The 24752-nt window shown below is 42.1% G+C and overlaps 5 protein-coding genes across 8 annotated transcripts in view; 3 read left to right on the forward strand and 2 right to left on the reverse strand.

The window, feature by feature from the left end:
* disp2 (dispatched RND transporter family member 2) overlaps positions 1 to 7553 on the forward strand; it is a 16462-nt gene extending 8909 nt beyond the window's left edge. For both annotated transcript variants that reach the window (XM_030443659.1, XM_030443660.1), the window contains 3 exons: positions 80 to 177; positions 441 to 599; positions 1682 to 7553. In XM_030443659.1, the coding sequence (XP_030299519.1) occupies positions 80 to 177; positions 441 to 599; positions 1682 to 5011 (3587 nt within the window). In that variant the 3' untranslated portion in view covers positions 5012 to 7553. The remainder of the gene's footprint in view (positions 1 to 79; positions 178 to 440; positions 600 to 1681) is intronic.
* A 98-nt stretch (positions 7554 to 7651) lies between these two features.
* rpusd2 (RNA pseudouridine synthase domain containing 2) lies at positions 7652 to 10822 on the reverse strand. 2 transcript variants are annotated; one of them, XM_030443662.1, is made up of 4 exons: positions 10685 to 10815; positions 10043 to 10525; positions 8834 to 9130; positions 7652 to 8685 (listed from the first exon to the last, which is right to left on the reverse strand). In XM_030443662.1, exons 1-4 carry the CDS (start codon positions 10688 to 10690, stop codon positions 7885 to 7887), a joined length of 1587 nt encoding a protein of 528 aa, XP_030299522.1. In that variant the 5' UTR covers positions 10691 to 10815; the 3' UTR covers positions 7652 to 7884. The 2 variants fall into 2 exon arrangements, with proteins under 2 accessions (XP_030299522.1, XP_030299521.1); XM_030443661.1 differs by having other exon boundaries at positions 10043 to 10822.
* Positions 10823 to 11847: 1025 nt separating this feature from the next.
* On the reverse strand, positions 11848 to 15222 carry pcmtl (l-isoaspartyl protein carboxyl methyltransferase, like). Of its 2 annotated transcripts, none has more exons than XM_030391938.1 (9): positions 15089 to 15222; positions 14638 to 14773; positions 13974 to 14078; positions 13790 to 13821; positions 13592 to 13696; positions 13242 to 13362; positions 13075 to 13160; positions 12675 to 12844; positions 11848 to 12480 (listed from the first exon to the last, which is right to left on the reverse strand). In XM_030391938.1, exons 2-9 carry the CDS (start codon positions 14753 to 14755, stop codon positions 12444 to 12446), a joined length of 774 nt encoding a protein of 257 aa, XP_030247798.1. In that variant the 5' UTR covers positions 14756 to 14773; positions 15089 to 15222; the 3' UTR covers positions 11848 to 12443. The 2 variants fall into 2 exon arrangements, with proteins under 2 accessions (XP_030247798.1, XP_030247799.1); XM_030391939.1 differs by having other exon boundaries at positions 11848 to 12516; positions 15089 to 15221.
* A 41-nt stretch (positions 15223 to 15263) lies between these two features.
* ccdc32 (coiled-coil domain containing 32) lies at positions 15264 to 18067 on the forward strand. Its single transcript, XM_030391940.1, has 4 exons — positions 15264 to 15397; positions 15669 to 15932; positions 16992 to 17145; positions 17259 to 18067. The coding sequence occupies exons 2-4, from the start codon at positions 15686 to 15688 to the stop codon at positions 17449 to 17451; spliced, it is 594 nt and encodes a 197-aa protein (XP_030247800.1). The 5' UTR covers positions 15264 to 15397; positions 15669 to 15685; the 3' UTR covers positions 17452 to 18067.
* Positions 18068 to 20083: 2016 nt separating this feature from the next.
* prlh2r (prolactin releasing hormone 2 receptor) lies at positions 20084 to 24668 on the forward strand. Its single transcript, XM_030391937.1, has 3 exons — positions 20084 to 20213; positions 22024 to 22940; positions 23509 to 24668. Exons 2-3 carry the CDS (start codon positions 22026 to 22028, stop codon positions 23833 to 23835), a joined length of 1242 nt encoding a protein of 413 aa, XP_030247797.1. The 5' UTR covers positions 20084 to 20213; positions 22024 to 22025; the 3' UTR covers positions 23836 to 24668.
* The last annotated feature ends 84 nt before the right edge of the window (positions 24669 to 24752 follow it).

A 24752-nucleotide genomic window follows, 5' to 3' on the forward strand; every position in this document is an offset into this window, starting at 1 on the left:
TTTAACTCTTGTCAAGTTCTGATTCACTGCTGGTCATCTTGTTCTTGTATGTTGAATCCATCTGTCCCTCTCTATGCAGGCGAGCGTTTGGCTCAGTTGGTGTTTCGATCAGAGAACTCAGCCAGTCTGTGGAGTCTGAAGGCTATCCACGCCATGTGTGAGGTGGAGCAATCCAGGGTTCGTTTTGATCCACTCAGCCCTCCCTCTCACCTTTGCTCTTCTGCCTTTCGCTTCATTTCTTCATCCCTTTTAGTCATCACCTTCTCTCCGATTTCACCCCTATTTCTCTTCAACGCCTTGAGATTTAACCCAAATTTAAACGCCTGGCTGAAATTAAAAACACTTTATGTACATTGCCTCATCTAAAACAAATTATTTTTTCTGCAAATTGTTTCAAAACTGGGCATGTGTTCAAAAAATATTTCCCTTGTCTGTTGCAGATTCGTTCCCAGGCTCAGTTCCAGGACCTGTGCCAGCAGCATGTGAGGGGGGAGGCTGAAGGAACGTCCAGAAGCGGCTGTTGCCCCAGCTGGTCTCTGGGGAATTACTTGGCTGTCCTCACCAATGCCTCGTGCTGCCTCAGCCTCACCTCACACCAGGTACAGCAGAATAAAAAAACAACAACAATCACATTACTTGTAATTATACACACATGGTTTTTGTAACACAAGTTATAGTCTGTCTTACACTGTACAGTAGGTGAACCAGCCATAGTAAATGGTGCTTAAGAAAAATCTAATGCTTTAAAAGATGTAAGCTTGAAAGTTCAACTTGTGAACATGGAAATAGTTTGATTTCTCAGTCTTGTTTGCTCCGTTTGCTCATAAAAAGATTTTAACATTTTCATTTTGCATTTACAAGCTAATTTAGGTGTTTGTAGACATGCTTTTCAATTTTCTGTAAAATAACTGAATACACATTGAATGTGTGAAGTTATATTGAGTTTTTTTGGAGTGCAGCTACAGCTTAAAGGTGTTATTTATAACATTTAATGACTAAATGTCACATTCCATCCCCCTCTTCACGTCACAACACCGCTGTTGATCAAATGATCTGCCCCCTACAGTGGTTGCCCGTTTGTGCACTACTGTAGCTAACATTGCTAGATAAGTCTTCGGAGTCTCGAGGACTTGTCTTTTCACTCTGAGTATACACACTGTCATAATACTTCGACATGTATGGAGAATACAGTTATCACTTTCTCGCCAAGAGTTTGATGGGAAGACTGATGCCACTTTCTTGTCTGTACAGTAAATATAAAGCTTCACTGCCTGGTTAGCTTAGTTTAGCATAGAGAAAGGAAACATAAGGAAACAGCTAGGCCAGCCACGTCCAAAGGTAACAAATTTCATCCTCTAAAGTTCACTAATCAACACGTTGCATTAATGGGTTAACTCTGTACAAAAATGTTGGTGTGAAAATGACAGTTGGCTGTTTAATGCCTGGTTTTGTTCTGGATCATTTTTTTGGCTTGGAACAGCGACTTCCTGGAGTCTCGACTGATTGCCTGGAAGCTGGTCTGGGCCAATGATTAGTCAGGCATATAAGCCCCTGTAAACATTGGCACAGCATAAGAGTGGTATCGATCTTCTCATGCAACTTAATTTTAACATCACTCTGGAGTGAACTGAATGGGTCTAGTTGTCTGAAGGCCTTTGCTATTCTCTCCCTTTCACACCAGGTGTCTGAGTCTCTGAACCTCCTCCGGAAATGTGCTCCGTACTATCACGAAGGACATCTAACGGAATCTTGTGTTGAGAGACCCAAACACGGCGGCTGTTCCTCCGTCCCATCTCGCTGTAAACAATCTCGGGTGGTGTTCCAGATCCTTCACTTCCTGGTTGATAAAGACTTCCTCGGGCCGCAGACTGTCGAATACCAGATCCCTACACTGAAGTACAGCCTCCTGTTCTTACCCATCGACAAAGGAGAACACATGATGGAGATGTACATGAGCAGTCTTGAAGGCAGGGATCTTACACACAACAATACGTCTATCACAGGCATGGACTTTGGCATCAAGCAGACGCTGTTCAAGTATTACCTGGCGAGAGATTCGGTCTACCCTGTCCTAGCTGTCGTGTCTCTACTCTTCACTATGGCTCTTTATCTCCACTCTCTCTTCATAGTAGCATTATCTGCAATAGCAATCACAGGCTCCCTCCTGACCTCCTATTTCTTCTACAAAGTAGCATTCCGCCTTACTTTCTTCCCTTTGGTCAACCTCTCGGTAGCTCTTATTCTCTTGGGAAGCTGCTCCAATCAGGTTTTCATCTTCGCCGATTTCTGGAATCTGCAGCTATCCCAAAATCCCTCCGCCTCCCTGGAGAAGAGAGTAAACAGAGCTTTGCAGGAAGTGGGCTATTTGATTTTAGCGTCAGGGCTGACCTCCAGTGCAGCATTTTTCTCTGGATATCTCAGCAGCATCACAGCCATCAGATGCTTCTCTGTTTATCTAGGCACCGCCTCGTTTATCAGCTCCATCCTGGCGTTGGTGTGGCTGCCGTGCTCTTTCATACTACGTGAGCGCTACACAGAAGCATCCTCTGCATCCGTAGCGGCGCAGGGATGGAAACCATGCTGCTCCAAAAACACCAGCGGCTTCTGGGATACAAGCTCGCGCAAGAGGTGTCTCTTCACTCTCGGGCAGAAGCTGAGAGAGTTAAAAAGGGGTCTCTCAGACACTTCCAACTTATTATTTATGAAAATCCTGCCTTGCGGTGTGGTAAAGTTTAGGTACATCTGGGTGTGTTGGTTCGCAGTGCTCGCTGCAGGGGGCACCTACATGTCCTGCATTGACCCAGGCATGAAGCTGCCCACCTTAGACAGCAGGGTCGCCCAGCTTTTCCGCTCCAGTCACCCGTTTGAGAGATACGACGCAGAGTATCGTCACATGTTTATGTTTGAGAGACAGAGGAATGGAGAGGATAAGCCTGTTACATTAATGCTTGTTTGGGGCGTCAAACCAACTGATAACGGGGATCACTTTAACCCCAAGAGCAATGGATCTTTAGTTCTCGACCCATACTTTAACATGAGCGGGCCAGACGCTCAGGTCTGGCTGAGGGACTTATGCGGACGTGTTCAGAACCAAAGCTTTTATTCCCCACCGTCACCTGAGGATAAAGATATAATGGCAGAAAATATCTGTCTGGTGGAGCAGCTAATACACTGGGTATCTGTCAGACGGTGCTCAGAGAGTGATGACTCCCTACACTTTTGCTGTAACGACATCCCTTTCCCCTACCCTCCCAGTGTTTTTGAGAACTGCCTCAGTATGATGCTGGCGGAAAGGTATGCCGAGGGCCATCTGGCCCACAGCGGAGGCCTGTACTTCCAGCCAGATGGCACGGCCGCTGCCCTCGTGTTGGCATTCAAAACCACATACCTCTACAGCTTCAACTTCAGCAGAACCAGCCATTTCTACAGAGAAATCCTGACGTGGTTTAACAGAGAAATATCAGGGGCGCCACAAGGGCTGGAGAACGGATGGTTCATCAGTCATCTGTCTCTCTTTGACCTACAGCAGTCTCTGAGCTCAGAGACTCTGGTAGTGGCCGGCTTCTCGGTCGCTCTCACGTTTGCTTTGCTTCTCTTAACCACTTGGAATATTCCACTGAGCATATATGGGACTGTAGCTGTAGGAGGGAGTGTTTTTGTCACTGTCGGCCTCCTTGTTCTTCTTGAATGGCAGCTGAGCGGCATCGAGGCTCTGTTTATCTCATCAGCAGCAGGGCTCTCTGTTGACTTTATTGCGAACTACTGCATATCCTACAGCTTGGCTCCTCATTCAGACAGAATCGGGAAAGTAGCACACGCCACTAAAAGGATGGGATGTCCTGTAGCAATAGTTTCTGGTGCTTTTTTCTCCATGGGAATCATCATGTTGCCTGCCACGGCTTTGCTGTTCAGAAAATTGGGAATTTTCCTGTTTTTGGTGAAGTGTGTAGCATGTGGATTTGCAACCTTCTTTTTTCAGTCCCTTTGCTGCTTTTTTGGACCCCAGAAAAACTGTGGAACAATCACCCTGCCGTGTTTTTCAGATCACATGGAAGGCACGGCAGCAGAGCCGGGTTCCTCAGCAGCCTCGGCTGCTAACGGAGCCTTTGGCAGATCTAGAGTGAGGAGGAGTTATGACAAAGAGGCAGGTGGCTATCTCTACCCCAACCACCAGCGTCCGCAGAGACAGAAACAGGCTGGAGCAGGAGAAGGCGGGGGCCGAGGGCCGGAGCAGTATGAGCTGCAGCCATTGGCCTATCGATTGAGCGACAGCTTCGAAAACAGCACTTGCACAAGTAAGCTGTCCAACCGGCCCTCTGTGCTCTCTGACGAGATCGAGTACTGTGGGAAGGACGCAGGCAGGAACAGCATGGACGGGGACCACGAGGAGATGTGCAGCCGTCAACGTAAGATCTGCCAAGCGCCTCCAGCCCTGCAGACTTCATCTCCTTACAAAGAAAACACCCTGCGGCCAGCAGGCCTGGCACAGGACGATGTCGTCAAGGACAAGCTGTTATGTAAAACATGCAGAGGTCATTCTGGTGGCGTGAAGCACTGGAGCAATACATCCTTCTCCTCATCTTCCAGCTTAGAGGAGACCATCATCAGCCACACAATGGAGACCATTGACCAGCCATCTCTCTGCAAAGACGAACAAACCACAGAGGAGAGCCTCCCTCACCACCGTCGCTCCAGCAAAGGACACCTCTCCTCCCTGTCTCAGAGCTCCTGTGAGGGCCTGGAGGACTCGAACGATACGTGCTTGAGCGACATCGACCCAGGGCCTTCCAACAAGCAGCAAAACGAAGGAGAAGAAGAGGTTCAGTTTCAACCAGGGCATCTAAACGGGAAGAGAGACACGCTTCGCCTCTCACTGAAAGAAACTGTTTATGAGACGTGCAATAAAGGCCGAACCAGTCAGAGTGAGGAAGTTGTTATCATACCCAATAGTAAACCAGACCTGCCAGACGTTTGGATAAAGAGAGATGGACAACGGGAGGACACATGTTGAGGGAAGCCGGAGGAATCTTTGCAAGCACTGTGCATTAATCGCTCTAAATTTATTAAAAAAAGGAAAGGAATCACTGAACTCGAAAAGATGCATTCACTATTAGTTTTGTAACACACTCAAAGGAAATATAAGCCAACTGCACACGTAACATGTGACAGCATGGTTGTCTAATGTTGCTGCTAAGTTTGTTACAGTGTATGTTACAGATGGGTGAGGTCAGAGCACGAGTGTTTCTTCAGCCAAAAGGTCAAATCAAAGCATGACTTTTTCAGCCTGGCAATGAAGGAAGTCTTATTTTTCAGCCACAACCTTGCACCAGTATCACACTTGGAGAGACTACAGTGTGTTCTTAACACGAAAATCATCAAGTGCTGCAGAATTTATTTTCGTGCCTGGAACTTTTTAACACCTGCACAGACGGGGTAATGACAACAGCCACCGGCTCCACCTCGTGCTGGTATTGACCTTGATGAGCCATATACATTCATGGTATTCTGAACATTAAAAGATAAATAGGAGATATGCAGAGAGAGAGCGCTGCACTGAGAGTTGGTTTCTCACTTTGTGGCGATAATATGTACAGTATATCCTTTGTGACCATGACGTGGAAAACCAGAAACTTGAAGTTAGTAATGTGTCATTTGTTGTCATGACTTGTTTGCGTTTAGTGTTTCACTGTGAAATTAAAGTCATGCTGTTTGTTCCAGTGTCTGTGCCAAAAAAAAAAAATAGGGATGCACGATATGATATATGATAATTACCTGCTTCTCATGGCTGACCCTGACAAGACAACCAACAACTTACATTTTTATTGCGATGGCAACTTTTCAGGTGACATGAAAGATTTGTTGTGTTAAAACTCATACACTTCCTTCCTCCTCTCCGAAGCTTTGAGATACATGTACTGCAAACTGCAATCTTGCCGTTCTCTGTAACTGTAAATCACCACCGACGACATGTACAGCTTTCTGGCCTGCGCTGCATGGCTCTACCCAGGTGCAGCAGTTTGATGTCAAGAGTGTGACAACAGCATGCTGGGCTTGTTTTTCTATGTTGATTGATAGATTGCTGGAAGTCAACTGTTTTGGAACAAACTGCCACTGACGGACCATTTTCACTCTGCATCGTCCCCCCCCTCTAGCTAGCAACCTACACATTGAAATAGCAATTTAGCTCCACATTTACCTGGTCGCTCACAAACCTGCATGTTTGCTTTAACAAGCTAGCAGTTGTTACCTTTTTTCTCGCAGGGATGTGGCCATTCTAATGCCAGGGTTAGCCTCTCCCTTGACACTTTTTTTTTTTTTTTTTTTTTTTTTACAGAGGAACCAACAGTGCACAGAGAGGCGAAGTCCTGCCCGTTCTGGTGTGGGACCTTATTTTGGAAAAGATTTGTATAGTAGTCAGTGGTCAGACAAAATAGACAAAACATTTTTGATCTCCGTTTGTTGTAAAGATAGTAAGATATCATATAGTTTTGTGGAAACCTGCTCTGTGAATGACAACATATTTTTTCAGAAATAAGGTCCTACTATTGAGGATATGCAAGACTGGCAGATTGAAAACCAACTTAGAAGATACATACTGCCACCTACTGTTTTGGAGTGTGGAGCTGCTGCTCTTTTAAAAATCAATGAAAGCAATTTTGACTTAAAATTATTGGCTGTATTTATCAGCTATAATTTCATTATTGGAATAATAAATAATAGTGCAAATTTCCCAGCTAATAAGTTATTAGCTCCAATATACTTAATATCGTGCATCCCTACAAAAAATGTTTTACTTAAAGTACTAAAAGGCAAAAAAGGATTTCTAATACAGATATAAAACTATATACAGGTTAAAACACTGTTAATGACTTATGGTGCGTACTATTCCAGGATTTATGGATGTCAGTGTATGCCTTAGCTTTTAAGAAGAAGTAATTTATTTCTAAAGCAGGTGTACCATCATGTGCCACTGCTTCAAGAGCTCACTATTTGTACATAGACCTTGCTGCAGCACTTTTAGGAGAAACTCTAACAGAATATTTAAAGAACAGAGAGCCTTTATCTTCATTCAGTCCCACAGCTAAGATGTCACATCAGCTGATTCTGTGTGTCTTGGTTACATTACAATTACAGTATTTATGACATGAACAGCATGTGCCAAATGTCTTTTAACAGGTTGTTTCATCTGCTGAAATAACCCAAACTGTGTGTTTTGTGCAAGGACGTGTCCTTTAAAATACATTAATTAAGAGATGTTTAGTGTATGTACGGATGGTGGTTCGGACCTGGACGAGAAGAGACTTGTGTGTCAAATGTGCCTATGAGCAGCGTTATTTCTGTTTGCTTTTGACATCTTGACTGTATAATCACAACTCTTCAAAGAGCCTTCACTTTACGTCACTCAGCAGAATACCCTGCCTTAGAGACGAAATAAACTAACCAGAGGCTTTCTATGAAAAGGAGAACTCAAAAAGGTCACCCCCACTATTCTGTACAGGTGTCGATGTTGTTAATTTTTCACAAAACTGAAATAAAATCAACCATTTATTTTCCTGCAGAGTTATGGCTTTTGATTTATTTAATGTCTTGGTTGGAGTACCAGATGGATCACAGGCTTGGAGGGATGAAATTAAATTCAAACAATATGCTCGACATTAAAACAGTTCCCAACGTAAAATTTTTATTTAAACAATTCTGTTTTCCATTTTTGTTTAAGGCATAAAGCTTGGCGCTAAAGAAATTCAAACAGTATGCTAGTTAGCAAATGCTAAAACAAATTTTGAGGCCTTTTATATCACCGTCACCTTCAAAACATCTGAAAGGATTTCTGCTCAGGCTTTTAAAAGTCTGCAAAACAAATCATAAGGTCAGTTCTAGTTGGCTCTAATCAGCTTCCACCCAGTCCTCTTTAGCCCAGTCAGGTAAGCTTGTGGAATATTCAAAATCAGGTCCTTTGTAGCGTAAAGCATGGAGATACATGACGAGTTCCTTATCCGTAGGATCCAGTCGTATCAGCTTACATTCACTGCACAGATGGTCTCTGGTCCCTAAAGGAGTTTTGGGAGTTGAGTCAGTTGCTTCTGTTTGACTTCCGTTTGAGTTGGTTGGTGATGTAAGTGGGGTACTCTTAGGGTTTATGTTTGTGCAGCCCTGATTCACCATTTCACTGCGTGTTGGCACCTGTGTATCAGTCTGTGTACGATTAATTTCTTTGCTTGTGTTGCCTTCGAATTCATCTACTTTCCCAGATGTCTTCACTTCCTCTGCCTCTTTTCCAATCCCGATCACATCATCGGGAATATCCAACATGTGAAGGGTTTCCTGAGAGCGATGCTCCTCTACCAGAGCCTGCAGCAGCTCCTCGTTACTCTTTTCCACCAGGCCCCCCTTCCCCCTCCGAGGACCCCAGGCTGAGGACCCATAGATGGGATCATTAATGATAGGGAAGCCAAGGTACTGGAGGTGGACTCTGATCTGGTGTGTGCGGCCAGTCAGGGGCAGACAGCGGACGACACTGTTTTTTCCATTAAAGCTAAGCCTCTGGAAGACGGTTCTGCACTCCTTTCCTTTCGGGTCAACCCTGCAGAGGCCAATTTTAAAGGAAACAACCAGAATTGGCTCCTCGCAGATCAGCTCCCCCTCTGGAAACTCCCCTTCTACTCGGCATACATACTCCTTTTCCAGCTGTTAGAAAAGCACAGATGTAAAGGGACATTTCTGAGAATTATATCAATGAATTTATGGAAAAAGTGATCTTAAGAATAACACCAGTCATATGAAAATAATTATTGTCACCACTGTCTTAACCAAGTGCAATCTTAAATTAACATACCTGTCTGTCTCGCACCAACTGGTCCAGTTTCTTTGAGGTCTCCAGTGTCCTTGCAAAAAGCAGCACCCCAGACGTCAGCCTGTCCAGTCTGTGGACAGTGTGCAGCTCAGAGATGCCCCGCTCTTTTCCCAGGATAAAAATCACTGTGTTGTGGCGGAAGCGGCCACAGGGATGGACCGGGATAGAGGCGGGCTTGTTAACCACAAGCACCTCACCGTCGTCCGCCAGAATTTCCAGGGGAGTGCAGACTACAGGGGGCTCATGGCGGTGCACGGTGTTCTTCATGAGGTCATTATTCTGTGGAGAGTCAGGGGAGGTTAAAATGTTTGCAGGTCCTGTGATTTAGCCATATAGCAAGTTTGGCAATAATTAGAAAATATTTATATAAATTCTTCATCACTCTTCCTGCTGTACTCTGTCAAGGTCAACAGCATCTGGAACCAAAGACCTTTCAGCAACAGGTGACTATTTCAAATAACATGTTTTGTTCCTTCAGAACAAATATTATGTAGCAGTACTTTAATAAGACGAATGGTTGTTAGATATCTGGCTATTTTTCAGCCATTAGAGTTGCAACAATTAGTCAATTAATCAATGAGTTAATCGAAATAAACTTATTGGCCAACTATTTTGATTATCCGTTAATCATTTCAATTTCAAAGGTTTGCTGGTTCCAGCTTCTAAAAATGTACACATTTCTGTCTTTCTTTGTCATCAATGATTGTAAATGTAGAGTGTTGTGGTTTTTCAGAATCTTCGACAAAGAAGCAATCTGAAGACAATAGTGAAAAAAGTTGGCAGATTGATAGACGATGAAAATAATCTGGTTGCAGTCCCATCTGTCATGTGACAAACTATTCTGACCATACAAGAAAAGCTACAGACAAGGGTTGTCAAAGGTATTGATAATTCAATATCTGATTTGACAAAATGTGCTCTAAATAATATCTGTATTCGATAACGTGGAAAGTACCTAGGCTATTAGAAGAAAGACAAAGAAAACAGGACTTCTATCAGATTTGGTTTTGGTGTGTGTTGAGTAAATGTTTGCAGGATGTTTACATAAATAAGAAAAAGAGTATTGTCTTTGTCTAAAAGTTCTTTTTTCAATTTGATCCTGAGTTATACTTTCATTTAGACATGTTTGGCCTAATGGTAACACTGTGTGACAAAGACCTGAAGTCATGCATGTGTACAGGTGACACTCACCCTGAGCACCACAGACAGGTCCTCCACAGGTGTCTCGTTCAGCCGGATGCGACCCTCCTTGACGGCCTTCTCGTAGTACTCTATGGACTCGCTTCTGAATTCACTCTTGAACACTTCCAGGAGGCTCTTCCCAATCCACCGACCTTTGCAGTAGGTCTTGAAGTCAAAGTAGTACGGACACACTTTTCGCAGGCCTCCTTCAAAGTAGTAGGAGGTCTCGTCGAAGTGCTCCTGGCTGAAGCTGACCCCCGGGTTCCGCTTCTGCGGAGGGGGGATGTATCTCTCGCCCCGACGGAGGTTCTTCCCGCCGCCTCCTCTCCGTCTCTTCCCTCGCCCTTTTGCCTCGGGTTCGTGCGGCTCGTCGCTTTTGCGTTTGCCTGTCTCTGTTGCCTCTTTCTCCGCGGTTTTCTCCTCTGACGCAGCGCTGTTTACCTCCGCCGGTGATTCAGGGACGACGGCTGCCTGCTCCATCGCCGAGCTGCTCTGTTGACACCGTGACGAAAGGAAAGGATTCAGAGGAGGATAAACGCTGCAACGTGAACTAATGCGGTGTTTTACTTTATTAATGGCCTGTCTGATTACTTCATTAGAAAAGGATGACGGAAAATGACATTTTATCGAGCCTCTGACCAACAAACTCACGTGCATTACTCTCAAGCTAGAGGTCCTTGTCGTTTAAGTCGCCCAGTGATGACGTAGGCACGTAGTCGGACCAGCCACATGTGTAGTTCAAACCTCACTGTTGTGTTGTTATTTTTCCTTAAGTGCAAATCGCCTCCTCACCGAAGCATTATCGCCACCGGCTGTATGATTGTATTTAGTCACATGTGATGCTACAGGTACAAGATATGCCTTCATGATATTTAAAGGGTAATAATATATGAGGCTGACGTCATAATCCCAATTTGTTTTAAAAGTGTGTTCGTTTAAGTGAAAAGTGACAAGTGAAAATATTGAAACTGCTGATCAATGATGATTCAATAAAAAATTATTAGTGATATGTCTTGTAATGTCGTTAAAGGTGCTGGCTATGATGGATCATTATTAATTTATCGTAAGAAAGGGTCAGCTAAAAAAGATTTTTCCCCTCTGTGCTACTTTTTTGATCATGGACATTGTATCATTTTGTGACACACAAGGTATCAAATGATATGGGTTGCTCAGGGTCAGTACCGATAGAGATAACCAGTAATCAAGAAACCAATAATGATTATTTGGAGTTGATATGCACACATTTGAAGTAAAAAATAAAATCTAAGTGTCAGAATTTAGAATAACTAGATATGGAAAGTAACAAAGTGCAATTTACTCAAGCAGTGCAGCTACTGTAAGTACAATTCTAACAATTCTAACCCGAATTCTGCTTCTTTATACTCCCTCTCCAATACATTTATTCGATAAATTAAGTTATTAGTTACTTTGCGAGTCCTGATTATTCAGTGATGATAGGCTAATACTTGTGATGTGTAACCCATCGATAGTGGTGACGACAGACAGTGAAAGAACGCAGCAACAAGGCCAAAATAGCGCATTTTAAAATAAATTGATCTTATGGCCACTGCTGTTCACCAGAAAAATGCTGAATATTGGCCAAGATAATCAGCCTGGTCACGAAGGGATCTGTCCCTATTACAAATTATTACATTTAACTTTGAAAGTGCTCATTTACATACTTGTAAATAAAAATAATGATGTAATTACATTTTGTGTGACCCACTCTCAATCAAAACATTACAAATTCCTTCCTCAGCCTAGCTCTCCCTGACCCCGATGCATTCATGTTCAGTAGAATAATGGAAACAATAAAGTATCCACAAGATTTTATTATTAAAGTGTACACATAAATCAATATTTGTACAGTTTCAGAAAATTAAGTGCCTCAGTTGATTTTTGGCACTCCTCTTCTCTACAGTAATAAAGTCAACAACACACATCCTGCACATACACTAAATGAAGCCAGTAAGAAGAAGGTCTTACCACAAAAAATATATTACTTTTTGTTATTTTGCTGAATTTTCATTTATACCCCTTGGCTTTTACTGTCTTTACTTGTTACTACATTCAACTAAAGCATTCCCTTGAAATTACACACAAATTCATACATTTACAAACATCTGAACTTCCCGCAAGCATCCCAAAGGACACAAACTAGAAGCTCCTCATGCTGTTATTGCTAAACTTATCCACAAACAACACTGTGAGTCATCAAAACTGACTCCAAGGAGTCTGGGAGTAAGGTCATCAGTCCAGCGGTGGTCGCTCGTCCGGTCACTGTTTAAGTGCTCTTGGAGGACAGTCTGGTTTTGCAAACAGAGCGAGATCCTCCTTGTACGTTGCTAGGTGACGACCCAGCGGGGCAGGTGGCCGCTAAGTCTGAGGCTCGGTGAAACCACGGGGAGTGCTAAGGGGCCCCGGAGATGCAGCACCAACGCCACCTCCTGCAGGGGCAACCACACTGCAGTCAGAGCTCACCTCTGGGGAGAGAGGGATAGCATGGATATCACCAGGAGCAAGCTAAGAGATGTAGGTGGATGTGATTAATGGATGGCGATGACACCTAATGGAGGTTAGGTCTTTTTTTGTTTCCTTCACTGGTTTTGGTTTAAAAATTATAGATATTTTTGTGCCGTACCCAGGCCACTGATGCCTCTTGTCGGTCAGCGGGACGTAAATCACTCCCATCAACGCTTTCTTGAGGAAGGTCCCATCACTCTGCCGGTCGTACTGTTCGAGCACCTGACTGCCACCATCAGGGCCCACTGGGAGAACCAACCGCCCACCGGGCTTCAGCTGCTCCAAGAGCTTAAACAGAAAAGGAATTTCATGAGGCATATTCAGCTCAGTCAGCATGAATGGAGCAATTTGGTCCGCTGCGGTCAAAGCTCCTTTACAGCTTACAACACTTCACTTTACTTATATATTTATATTGCTGACTACAATGTGTTTCAACCTTAACTCATTGTGTACACAATCTATATTTTCTATTCTTTTAATTATATTTCATGAAAAATCCTAACTCTCAGTGTCCTTACAGCCTTAGGAACAGTAGCTGCTGCTGCACCAACATGAATGGCATCATACGGCGCTCCTTCTGGGAAGCCAAGTCTTCCGTCTCCCACTGTGGACACATGCACTTTTTTTTAGTCTTATGCAGTTGTGCAGTTCCAACATCTAAATTTGAAAGAGGCTCTTGACTCACCAACAAGTTTGATGCGTCCCGATGTGAGCAGCTCTGGGTCGTCAGCTTGCACATTTTTTATTGCCCTCTGAACCAGTTCGTCGATGTGTTCGATGCCAACCACTCTACCACTGGGTCCTGTCTACGAACAACAAACTAATTCTGCTATTGTTTATTCTTTTAAATGTAAAAGAAAATGGGTAAATGTTTTCCCAGAGCATCCCAGAGCAGCTAGTTTCAAATTGTTGTCAACAGTTTTCCCGTCATCGTTGCAGCTTTAATTTTATGCCAACTTCAGTGCAAAATATCAAGTTAGTAATATCCTTTTTTTTTTGTTAGGAAATGTGTTGAGTCTACCATTGAGAACTTACCATCCTCGCAAAGCAGGCAGTGAGATATCCACTTCCTGAACCCACATCTAGTGCTGATGCTCCTTCAGTTAGTTTGTCACTTAACAGCTCCAAAGCATGAGCATGCTGTCAAATCAGCAAAAAGTGTACATAAATGAATTATAGTTCATCTTAAGATTTTCTGTTACATATCAGCACAGTTGAGTGTATGTTACTCACCATGTGTGGTGCACTGATGGTCGCCCTGTAGCCTGCAATAGAAAAATGCCACAACACAGAGTCACAATGAACATTTAGAGAACAGCTTTTACTCTACAACTCCCATTTATTCACTGAAATATCAGTTACCATACTGAAGTGCAAGTGTGTGCATGTGTCTATAAAGAGTGACTAGAATGAATACCAATGGACTGAGGGGAGTCTGCGTAAGGATAGTCCCTAGAGTAGATCCCTCTGTCTGTAGCCAGCATGGCGTCAAATACTTGGTCGCTGCGGATCACCCCATGATCTGGAGGAGAAAGGAGTGTAATGTGCGCAGGATGAACTTTGTGATGTTGAAGTTTGTGTTTCCTCCTTGCCTTTTTAATGTGAAGGGAAACATTTATTAAAACAGGCTTTTAAGAAGAAAAGAATGAGAATGAAAGCAGATCATTGGGTCAACATTTTGACATAATTATATACTATTAATATCTTGATAATCATGCAGGATTTCGGTTAGTGTGACATCTTGATATACAGAGGCTTACATGTGGTCGTTCTCTCTTTTAGACACACATCATTACAATTTAGTGACACATTTTTTGAAACTTTCTCTGAAAGCCCAAATACCAGTACAAACTAAAACAAAAAGGAAAAATCATTATAATAAGACTTTTTTTTTGGTTTTCACTTTCAATTGCATATTGAAATGTAATTTTTTTTTTCCTTTTCCACTCGCAGACTTTAAATTTCACTTAAAAATTGATTGAATCTCAGCCTCAACCTCAACATATTTTTTCTTTGTTCACCTTGAAGTCTTTTTTTTATTCAAGGACCTTTAAATGTCAAAACCCAACTCTTCCCTTTACCTCTCAGCCTGCTGATGAGCTCTGCATGTGTTTTGCCACTGGACATCCACGCCATGGTCCGGGACAGCAGCACACCCATAGGGACTGCCACTACTGCCAGCCTCAACGCTGCTCGCATCTCCTACACTGGGTCTCCCTGCAGTGACATGATGCAAACATCAGTACACGACACACACATAATGACTGCAGTCTGGTTGCATCCCCTCTTTTGCAATCAAGGTGACAGTTTCGGGATTGTCTTGTAGTTTTAATACCAAACAGAGTAAAATTAATCTAGCAGAGCAAATTGACTGTCAGCCAGCGAGTTGATTTACGTTATCCTAACAAGTTAACGTCACTTTATAAACAGATAACATCACTGAACAGTTGTCAATACTTATGTGAGTTCTCAAATTTTAAACATTAAAGTAAAATAATTCAACAGAGGTCAGCAGAGCTTTTTTTATTTTACCTTGATAGTTCGCCACCGTCCCTTCTTTCCAGCTGATACCAACTTCCTGGGTCCCGCCTCCGCGAGACACAGCGCCTGACCAATGACATTCGTCCTCTCCAATAGGACATCGCAGATATCCAATCGTACCTCGAAACAGTTTGATTGGCGGACTAAGCGTCCAATCACATAAACGTAAATAAGGAAGTGGGCTGTCGCTCATTACAGCTAGTGGATCATGGACACAGTTAGCAAGCGAGGCTAATCTCCAGTCTTCAAATTCATACATTAGAGGAAATAACAGTACATTTTTTTGAGATTTCCACACAGGTAAGATCAATTTGGAATGTGTTGCGATGACGCACTGTTTGGAGAAGATTTGAAATGCATACAAATAGTAGTACAATGGGTTAGACACCAATTTAGCCTAAGTATGTTGCTGTAAATGAATCTAGAGACTGCTCTTTGTACTTGAAAATCTACGCAGTCTCCCTCTGTCAGTCACGAACATGTCTATCTTAGTGTGTCCTGAAGACACAGGCCTTAAACAAGATTAAGTAGTGCTGAAAACTGATGTCAACCTCTGCTCCTGGTCACTTAGCTGGTCACGACACAAGAATGGTTGACGACTTCGAGGGTCAGGAGGTCCGGTCCAGCGGGGAGCTGTGGACCGAAATCTGCTCCAGTCTGCCGGACGTGCAAGCTGAAGCAGCCCCAGAGAACAACCCGGAGTTTAAAGACTCATTCCAGCCAGCAGCACAAGTCGGAGTGCAGGTCAATGGACAGTCTAATGGGACCAACACCGGTTCCTCCAGCGCCGAATGGGAACCAATGGAGGATTCTGAGATCTACATAGCCAGTTTAGGTGCAGACAACCTTCCTGTCTCTCTCTGCCCCCTTCCTGACTGTAGGCCTCATGTGACATTTAGCTCGGATTATAGCATCCATCATACATCCCTCTCAATCAGATTGTAGGGGAGATTATAGGGATAGAAGTCCATCAAGATGAAACTTTTCTCCTGTGTACAACGCTTTATTTCCCTAAAGTTTCGAACCATTTCACCTTCATCAGGGTTGTAGCTGAGTTTTTTTTTTTTTAAATTACCTATATGCAGTCCATTCATTTGTTATACATCTCATCTATAAATGATCTCAAATGCCAGTAAAACATTGCAATCATCTTATCAAATAGTTTCTACAGAATGACATAGTCACTGTTCGATTAGCAAAAAAAAAGAAAAGCTGATAAGAACGGTTTCTCCGACTGAATTTCTTTAACAGAGTTTGGAAGACCAACAGATCCTTGTATGTTTTGGGTTATTAGATAATGGTCTAAACATTAGCCACACTCATTACATATATCGAATCATGATGATGGTCCCTATGATGTTAATTAAGGTGAACTCTTTTTATTTCAGCAATTTAATATCATCATCTTGAGCTTTAGAAACTGTAATGGAGCATTTTGTCGTAACATTTTTTGCACACTCACAATCATGAAAGTCATTATATAGCCCCAGGCTAATGGACTTCTTAAATGGATTGAGAAAAGAGGTCAACACAAAAAGAAGCTGTAGAGACCAAACCTGTTTTCTTTACGAGGCTGTAATCACGTTTATTTCTGCTATAAAGTTGGGCATTAACATGGGCTCTTCTGGGAATTGAGTCGCTTTTGGAGCAAGTCTTAAGTGGCCAGTTGAGAAACTGCAGTTTTTGGTACTTCCGCGTTGGTACGGTCTTTCCGCCCCAGGCTGCTGCTGATCTCTACCCATCATTATGGCTGTTTGGATCAGTTCTGCATTTCCACAGTCTTTCACAGCGAATGGTCCACACAGCACACATGACCCGGGGGAGATTTCAAAGTCAAGTAAAACTGTAATTATACCTTTTATTTCTTTATTTATCCATCTACATTTTGGTGCAGAGAACCGCCTGAAGAAACTCAAGGGCCAGTCCAGTGATGTGACGTCCAGGGACATGTTGCGTTCTTTGTCTCAAGCTAAGAAAGAATGCTGGGATAGATTTCTGCACGATGCCCAGACATCAGAGCTCTTCCAAGGTGGCGACATGGATGAGAGGTAGGATGGGAAGGAAGGAAATATTGAAGATTATGCTGCTATATCCACATTTGTCTGCTTTGAAACAGACCTCCTGAAATGGACAAATCTTTTTGTGTACCTCCCTTCCCCAGTGCACTTGAACACTTCAAGAGGTGGTTGATTCCCGAGAAGGTGGCCATCAGCGCAGAGGAGCTGGAATTTCTTCTGAGACCGTCTCAGAATAAGGAAGCAGCTGAGCCGAACCAAACACAGAACGATGACAAGGACACCGAAGGAGAGCGACACAACACAGACGAAGACGATACCCACAGCCCGGAGAAATGAGTGTGTTAAAATAGTAATGCTGAAAAAAGAACTAATCAGGCTCACATTCAGTAGAGGTGACTTGTTACCCCAGCGCTCATTTTGAGCTTCGTTATGTCACGGCAGTGTTATGGCCAAAGCTTTTGTTAACAGCAGTCGAATTGGGAAAATGGAGTCTTTTATCATCCTCTGTATCCCCAGCAACTGAGTGTTAAGTACTTATTCAGTCACACGTGTTTTGTCCTTGCTATTCATCCCTTCAGCCAAATCACACCATGACAATATATAATTGAAAAAAATGAAATTACACTTGTTTGTCCTGTAGCAGTAAAATTTGCATCTAGACTGTTGAATGACCTCATTATATCCGTTACAAGAATGACTCTCTACTTTAAATACAATGAAAGGCTAATGAAGGACCACGTGCAGTATCATGTTGTGAAGTGCTCCGATGATGTTAGCAATGCATTTCTCCAGCAGAGACATTATTTTTTCTGTTTTTTTAAAATTGTTAACGTCTTGAGTAGGACTATATTCCATCAATATTGTAACATATTGTCGAACATCTTTATTTTTGCCATGTTGATTTTACATCTGAACTTTTATCAATGTTTCAATAAAAACAAGTAGAATTGGATGGATACAGTTTATTTAGCTGCTCGCCGGGTGAATTGTTGTGAGTTGTATTCAGTTGTATTGATTTGTTATTCTGAATCGAGCCGTGGTAAAATCTTCTTAATCAGAGTTCATTTGAAAAAAAGCAGCATGGCTTCATTTTCTAATGTGTAATGTTCCGGACATGAAAACCTTTGGGAACTCCTTGATTACCTTCCCGTCTATCTCAGGACCCCAAGGACTGAAAGTGTGAAATCAAATCGAAGCACACAATTAACAGTATTTGTTCTCAATATTCTTTCAAGTGGAGAAACAATTCGGCCACTTATCTCAACCTAATAAAATGCCAGTATGGTTTATCTTCATTACATTTATTACTTTCAGTGAGCAAAATTAGTGACTTGCCAACTCTCTAGGCCTCACAGAGCCGTGCATTGTGGTAACAGGTCTGATTGAGATGACGGGGAATTTCAGATTTGATTGGCACCCATCCTTGATTATAATGTAATTTCCACTCATGGAAGGTGTTAATACAGAAACCCACCTGGCATTTCCCCTGAGAAAAAGAGCTTAGCAACAGTTTAACCCTTACTGCCCTAATTTCACATTGAATTTAAATATATTAAAGCAGTAATCTTTCCTCTCTATCTATTCATTTATATTCATAAAGCATAAATAAAACATTTGCGATTACTTTTATAAAAAAAAAAACTGTAAACAAGAGTACCAGGACTGATACGCATTCTAGGAGGTTAAAATAATGAATGTTGGAAAGAGGGTGGACCTTTGAATGACAGTTAAATCACTTGACCATCACATACTGATGGTGTGAGTGGCACAGATGAGATTGTTCTCTTGCAAGCTTGCATAGTAACACCAACGAGCAGGCGAGGTAAAAACATCAACAAAGGACAGAGAAATACATCACTTCACATTTTTGGTACTAGACAGCAGACACTGGAGACAGAATAACAATCTTCTCTTCTTACAAAATGACAAAAAGTGAGGAACACCAGACCGTGGCCATCTTCCTGCCTCCTTGACATCATCAAAGATAGCTGTAAGACCCATATTCACCGAGGACAAATCATCAGCACTGATGAACAGATGGTTGCAGCATTAAAGGAAAACCAACAAAATAGGGCAAGCATATCATGTTGGCAGACAGTAGCAGTTGTTACACAGCTGACTTTGCTGTTCCATGACCTGTTAGAATACACGTTGGCACTGTATGTTTCTTCAGACTGTCAATTTGTTGAAACTTCACATTTCCTTAGGTTAAACTGTCATTTGCTAGTTGTGACAGCACTGTGTTTATGGTATGCTTAGGTTTGGACACAAAAGCCACTTGGTAAGGATTAAGGATTAAGGTAAGGATTAGGGAAATATCATATTTTGGCACAAACACGGCTGGAAAATTTCCCAAAGTCTCGTTGAAAGTATCTGGAGCAAAGGCAGGTGAGGAGCCAGGCTGGCTGCCGCTGAGGCCTTCCACATTTATGAAATGAGTTTGATGAATATTTAAGATCATGTGTTTGTCCCTTCATTGTTCTGTTTTTGCTCTGTGTGTGGTTTCCTGGACAGCGGCCTTATTGGGAAAAACTGACTCTGCTGAAATATTTTACACCAACAATAAAAAATTATTCTGGAGTTAGTAAATTAAGGACAACATTATCGATGTTACAGGGGAAGTAAAAAAAAAAAAAAAGTAGTATAAAACATTATAAATGTGTCAGAGTCACGATAAATAAATTATGTCTAAATCCACAGACACATTATAAGTCCCAGAAGGTAAATTACAATGATCCATGGCAGATGACAAATACTTTATAAAAGGGCAAGGTCATTATAAAGTCCAGATTTATTGCCAGAGAGGCTCCATAGTTCCCGAGAGGAATATCAGGAGATTATAATGAACTTTCATTGAAGGTGATTAGGATTGAGATGACAGACAACCTTTTTTATTTATTTTTCTCACTGGAGGTGACTCACTCTCATGAACGAGTGCACTGCGAGAGAGAGAGACCGACAGCACACCTCTTCATTCTGAAGCAGAGTGGGCTGCAGCAAAGAGGTGAGGCGGCACAACCGTGGGACTCCCTGCACACTGAAGACGCTCACAGGTGCTGGAAGTCGTTTCAAAAATGTCCGGCTGACATCTCTCACAGGTATTTTTTCATTTAATGTCTACTTTCTTGTAAATTCATGCACTCTAATCACTGTAGATTGTAGATTTGATTTGTTTTTGTCTTTTTTTTTTTAGAAGAAAAGAATGCTTGATAACGACACTGGGAAGCATTTTGTGTATTAAGTGCTTGAAACATGCCTTTTAAATAAGCAACCAGCTAAAAGTCAATTATGTGCAAATCGGTTCATCACAGATATAGTCAGGTCAGTGGGGGAATGAGCTGCTTCAGCATGAGAACAGCATGATTTAGCCAATGATCCTTGGAAAATTTAGATAAATTAGTTCAAGAAATACAGTAACGTTGAGATAATGTTACTCCTGCGGTGATGAGGTCTTGCTCAGCTTAAGTAGGTCATTAAAAACGCACTTGTAGCTCTCCAATAGGCAAGGGGAGGTTTTTCATTTACAAATGTAATGTTGAAGCTTTCCACTTCTTTTAGAAGAACTGCGAAGGTGGCTCATCTGAAAGGATTTGTTCTGATCGTTTGGTTTTATGGATGAAACTGACAAAATGAGAAAGCCATTAATGCAAAAATCAATGCAACTCAGCCCAAAACATATTCATTTGGGAGGCAGATGTTACTCATCCTCGTCTTCTTTCGCAAATATGAATAGAAAATCCACTCAAGCTGTCTTCATTCCCTCCATCGCTTTCTTGTGGTTTCTGTTAATGACCTAAATCTCTGAGTCACACCATTAGAAACAGGCTGCTTTTCAATGAATCCGTTTTAACACTCTCACATGACATCCAATTGTATGCTGACAGGCTACTTGTTAGTGTTTTAGTAGTGTTTCTTATTGTTCAGCAATAAGTGGGTCCCCAACTTCAATGTAGATTACATGATGCGCATATGTCTGACTAGGAGCAAAGGAGGGTAAGGTGTTGTGAAGATGAGAGAGCACAAGGATGGGGGACTGTTTTTAATGAGACTGACTGACTGACTGACTGACTGACTGAGAGTGTTGAAGATGGCCACTAATTAGTTTGTCAAAATGTGAGTCACCGCCGCTCATTCTCTGTCATGATGTTAAAATCAATTTGGCATTGGTCATGAGTAGTAGGTGTATGGGGGACGGAAACTGCACAAATCAAAAATGGATAAACTGATTAATTAATGGCTCAACAGATTGCCATTAAATGCACCAAAAACAATAATGAAAACAAACGTTGGCATTAATTAATTTATAAAATGTGACAAAATGATAATTGTGTTTTAATTTGCTGCTTTATTTTTTTATTTATCTTTGTATTAATTCACCTACTTTTTACTTTCCAATTTTCCATTCCATTTGTTAATTTATAATTTTTTTAAATTAATTATTTTATTTATGCCTTTATTTCTATATTTTCTTATTATCCTCCAATTAATTTTCAGATAATTATCTATTTATGTGTCTTTTTTTTCCCCTTTTCATTTCACAGTTCTTCCTATGCATTTATTTAAAGTTTAAAGTTGCACATTTATACTCTAAACAAATAGGGGGCAGCATCTCAAGATGAGCAGGAGCAAGCTGGTCAGAATGCTGACTTCAGCAGATATCTTTGCAACAATATACACATTTATCTTTTAAATAATGTCAAAAGTCTTGTTTCTTCACAGTCTTTTTTAACTATTTCATTTCATTTCATAATGTGTTAAACTAAAATTCTTGCTGCATTGCTTCAACAGTCCTTAATAGTTTGGATGTTAATCAGATAAATATATACTCTAATATATATGCAATATATGCAGCAGGTTATGTAGAATGATCTCATAAATATTTTTTTTTATTCATTCTGACTTCTGCAGTGATGGACTGGGAGAAGGCCCTGAACCAATCGCGGGTGAACTCCCCTACTCCAGCCTCTTCCTTCTCTCCCTCCATGTCTGACTCTTCTTCCAACTTCTCTTCATCCTGCTGCAGCTCCTCTCACCCCCTCCTCTTGACCTCCCCGTTCTCAGCATCCTCCTTCACAGGGCTTGACCTCCTGTACGACCTCAAGCTCGTCTTCATCCCTCTCTACTCAGCCGTGGTCCTGGTGGCCTGCTCGGGCAACCTCCTCCTGCTCTTTCTCATGTGGCACAACAAGAAAAGACACAACACAACAAACTTCCTCATCAGCAACCTAGCGCTTGTTGACCTCGTCATGTGCATCTTCTGCGTCCCTTTGACAGCATCTTACGCCTTTGACCAGCGTGGATGGGTATTTGGTCCTTACATGTGTCATTTTGTCACGGTCATGCAGTCTGCAGCTGTCTATGCAGCGGTCCTGTCCCTCATGGCCATCGCAGTGGACCGTTACGTGGTTGTGGCTTATCCCATCCGTGAGAGAGCAGGGTGGCGGTTCTGCTGGGGTCTGGTGGCCTTGATCTGGCTGTCTTCTATGGCTTTATCCACGCCTACAGCACTACACACTGTCCACCTGGACCTGCGGGCTGCAGGGCTGCAGATGGCCGTGTGTGAGGAGTTCTGGGACGGCCAGGAGCGAGGCCGCCTCATCTACTCCTGTTTCATTCTCTTCTTCTCCTACTTTGTCCCACTGGCCGCTGTCACCATTTCCTACTGTGCCATATCCTATCAGCTGAAAAAGAGGACCATGTCGGGCTTGACGGCATGTCCAGAGTTGAGATCTGCAAAGGCGGCATGGAGCAGACGGAGGAGGAAGACCTTCAACTTGCTGTTGGTGTCCGTCCTCTGTTTTGCCTTCTCGTGGTTACCCTTACAGGTACAGATGAATGGGAGGGAGACACTGATGAGCTGATGAGTATTTGCTTCATATTTACAGTACAGGATTACAGAGTCAATGTTCTCGTCTTATCCTCTGCAAGAAAGCAAATCATCCTCAGACTGAAATCCCTACACTGATCCGTCATTGTCACTGACCTAATCATTAGCAGTGGGGCTCCAGTAGTCTGGTGACGGCAGCGTTGACAGCTCAATGTGTCATGTTACTTCCTTGTTACAAGCTTATTAAAAGACCTAACAAAACCATAATGTGATAGCTCTCAGGAATAGTTACTTGCTGAGCTTCAAATCTTATTAACAGTGCCTCTAGGCCTAGTTTTGTATTGAACTGACTGTAGCTGCTTAAACCAGCGACAGACTGAACATGACTGATTACCACAAATCTTTGAATTGAACCAAAAGTCTTCCATAATTTAACTGGCTAACTTATGTTGAGCAATTTATTTAAAATAACAAATTCCCAAAGGATTTCATTCTTGATTTAGATATGAGATGACGTTTATCTTTGATGACTGCTTGGAATAACATGGTCTACTCTAACTCTACAGGTGGTGAACCTGATCTGCGACCTGGACACAGACTTCTCCATCTTGGGGAAGAAGTACGTGAACATCATCCAGGTGTCAAGTCACCTGTTCGCCATGAGCTCTGCCTGCTACAACCCTTTTATTTACGCCTCGCTGCACGACAAGTTCCTGTCCTGTCTGTGTCAACACTTTCTGTGCCGGAGGAGAGCAAAAGGAAAGGACGGGGGTCAGGGGTCAAGCATCCTGACGATTTCACACAGGGTGCCACGACCCCACACCTCCACCACTGTGACAGATTTACCAGGTGTTGTTGTAAATAACATTGGTCCTCAAGACAACTACGGTTAAACTGTTTGGTTTTTTTTTCAGTTGAGCAGACACAATAATGTCTTCAATGTTTTTTCCTTTTGCTCAGCTGGATAATAACCTCCTCTTCAGAAACAACCCGGCCCTCATATCAGCAGGCAAACTGCGCAAATTTACAGCACAACAAAGTCACAATACACGCCAGCTCTGTCTCTCTTACTGAATTTACACAATTTAAACATTAGCCTCTGATTAAAAGAACTTATGTGTGTAATAATTTATATTCTTGAGAAATATTTGGATGTTTATGTATTGAAAAATATACTATTGTGAGCTTGGAAATACCATTTGGACAGTTATTTTGCTCTCATTGCATTTTATCAGCTTTATCATATTCTTATGAACTCCTAATACTGTTCATCAACGTGCTTGATGTAATGCCCTGTATGTGTATTTGCCATCCTGTCCACTTTAAGTCATCGTGTATTGGGATAATTGTATATGTGTATTATATGTTTAATGTTAAACCTATTCTGTGGAATGTCACTTAATAAACAGGTTTATTTAATTCATCTATCCCTACCCATCCATTAAATGTTCGTTTAGAGATAAAAATAGTCATCATGAAGTGCTTCTGTGATAATGAATGAATAATGTATTCCTCTGTCATTCAGTTCGGCTTTGAGCTGCTGAACGCTTTTCACACTTTCTGCAGCGGCTGTGACATTTGACGAACACAGCACCGTATGCAAAATGTGCGGCGTGTTTAAATGTCAACCCTTTTTTGATGGTCAGAGAAAAAAATCATCATCTTTGCTTATCATCTGGATGTGTGAAACAGTATATGGTGAATAAAACTGAGAAAAAACATGTAATTAATTGAGGAAAAAGAGAATGTTTATGTCCTTTAAATGTGCACTTTGTCGTTTTGGGGAAGACATTTCTTTTTCATTCTTCAC

This window comes from Sparus aurata, chromosome 16 (assembly GCF_900880675.1).
Source record: "Sparus aurata chromosome 16, fSpaAur1.1, whole genome shotgun sequence".
Classification (NCBI taxonomy): Eukaryota; Metazoa; Chordata; class Actinopteri; order Spariformes; family Sparidae; genus Sparus; species Sparus aurata.

Coding starts and splice junctions, on each gene's coding strand:
- pcmtl (XM_030391938.1), bottom strand. CDS start 14,755: ATGCGAGCAGCGTTGAGGCTGGCAGTAGTGGCAGTCCCTATGGGTGTG. Junction 13,822..13,973: donor AGACTCCCCTCAGTCCATTG/GTATTCATTCTA, acceptor TTTCTATTGCAG/GCTACAGGGCGACCATCAGT. Junction 12,845..13,074: donor CAGCTACTGTTCCTAAGGCT/GTAAGGACACTG, acceptor TTTCTGTTTAAG/CTCTTGGAGCAGCTGAAGCC.
- rpusd2 (XM_030443661.1), bottom strand. CDS start 10,690: ATGCACGTGAGTTTGTTGGTCAGAGGCTCGATAAAATGTCATTTTCCG. Junction 9,131..10,042: donor ACCTGTCTGTGGTGCTCAGG/GTGAGTGTCACC, acceptor GACTCTCCACAG/AATAATGACCTCATGAAGAA. Junction 8,686..8,833: donor AGTTGGTGCGAGACAGACAG/GTATGTTAATTT, acceptor CTTTTCTAACAG/CTGGAAAAGGAGTATGTATG.
- prlh2r (XM_030391937.1), top strand. CDS start 22,026: ATGGACTGGGAGAAGGCCCTGAACCAATCGCGGGTGAACTCCCCTACT. Junction 22,941..23,508: donor TCTCGTGGTTACCCTTACAG/GTACAGATGAAT, acceptor CTAACTCTACAG/GTGGTGAACCTGATCTGCGA.
- ccdc32 (XM_030391940.1), top strand. CDS start 15,686: ATGGTTGACGACTTCGAGGGTCAGGAGGTCCGGTCCAGCGGGGAGCTG. Junction 15,933..16,991: donor GATCTACATAGCCAGTTTAG/GTGCAGACAACC, acceptor ATTTTGGTGCAG/AGAACCGCCTGAAGAAACTC. Junction 17,146..17,258: donor GGTGGCGACATGGATGAGAG/GTAGGATGGGAA, acceptor TCCCTTCCCCAG/TGCACTTGAACACTTCAAGA.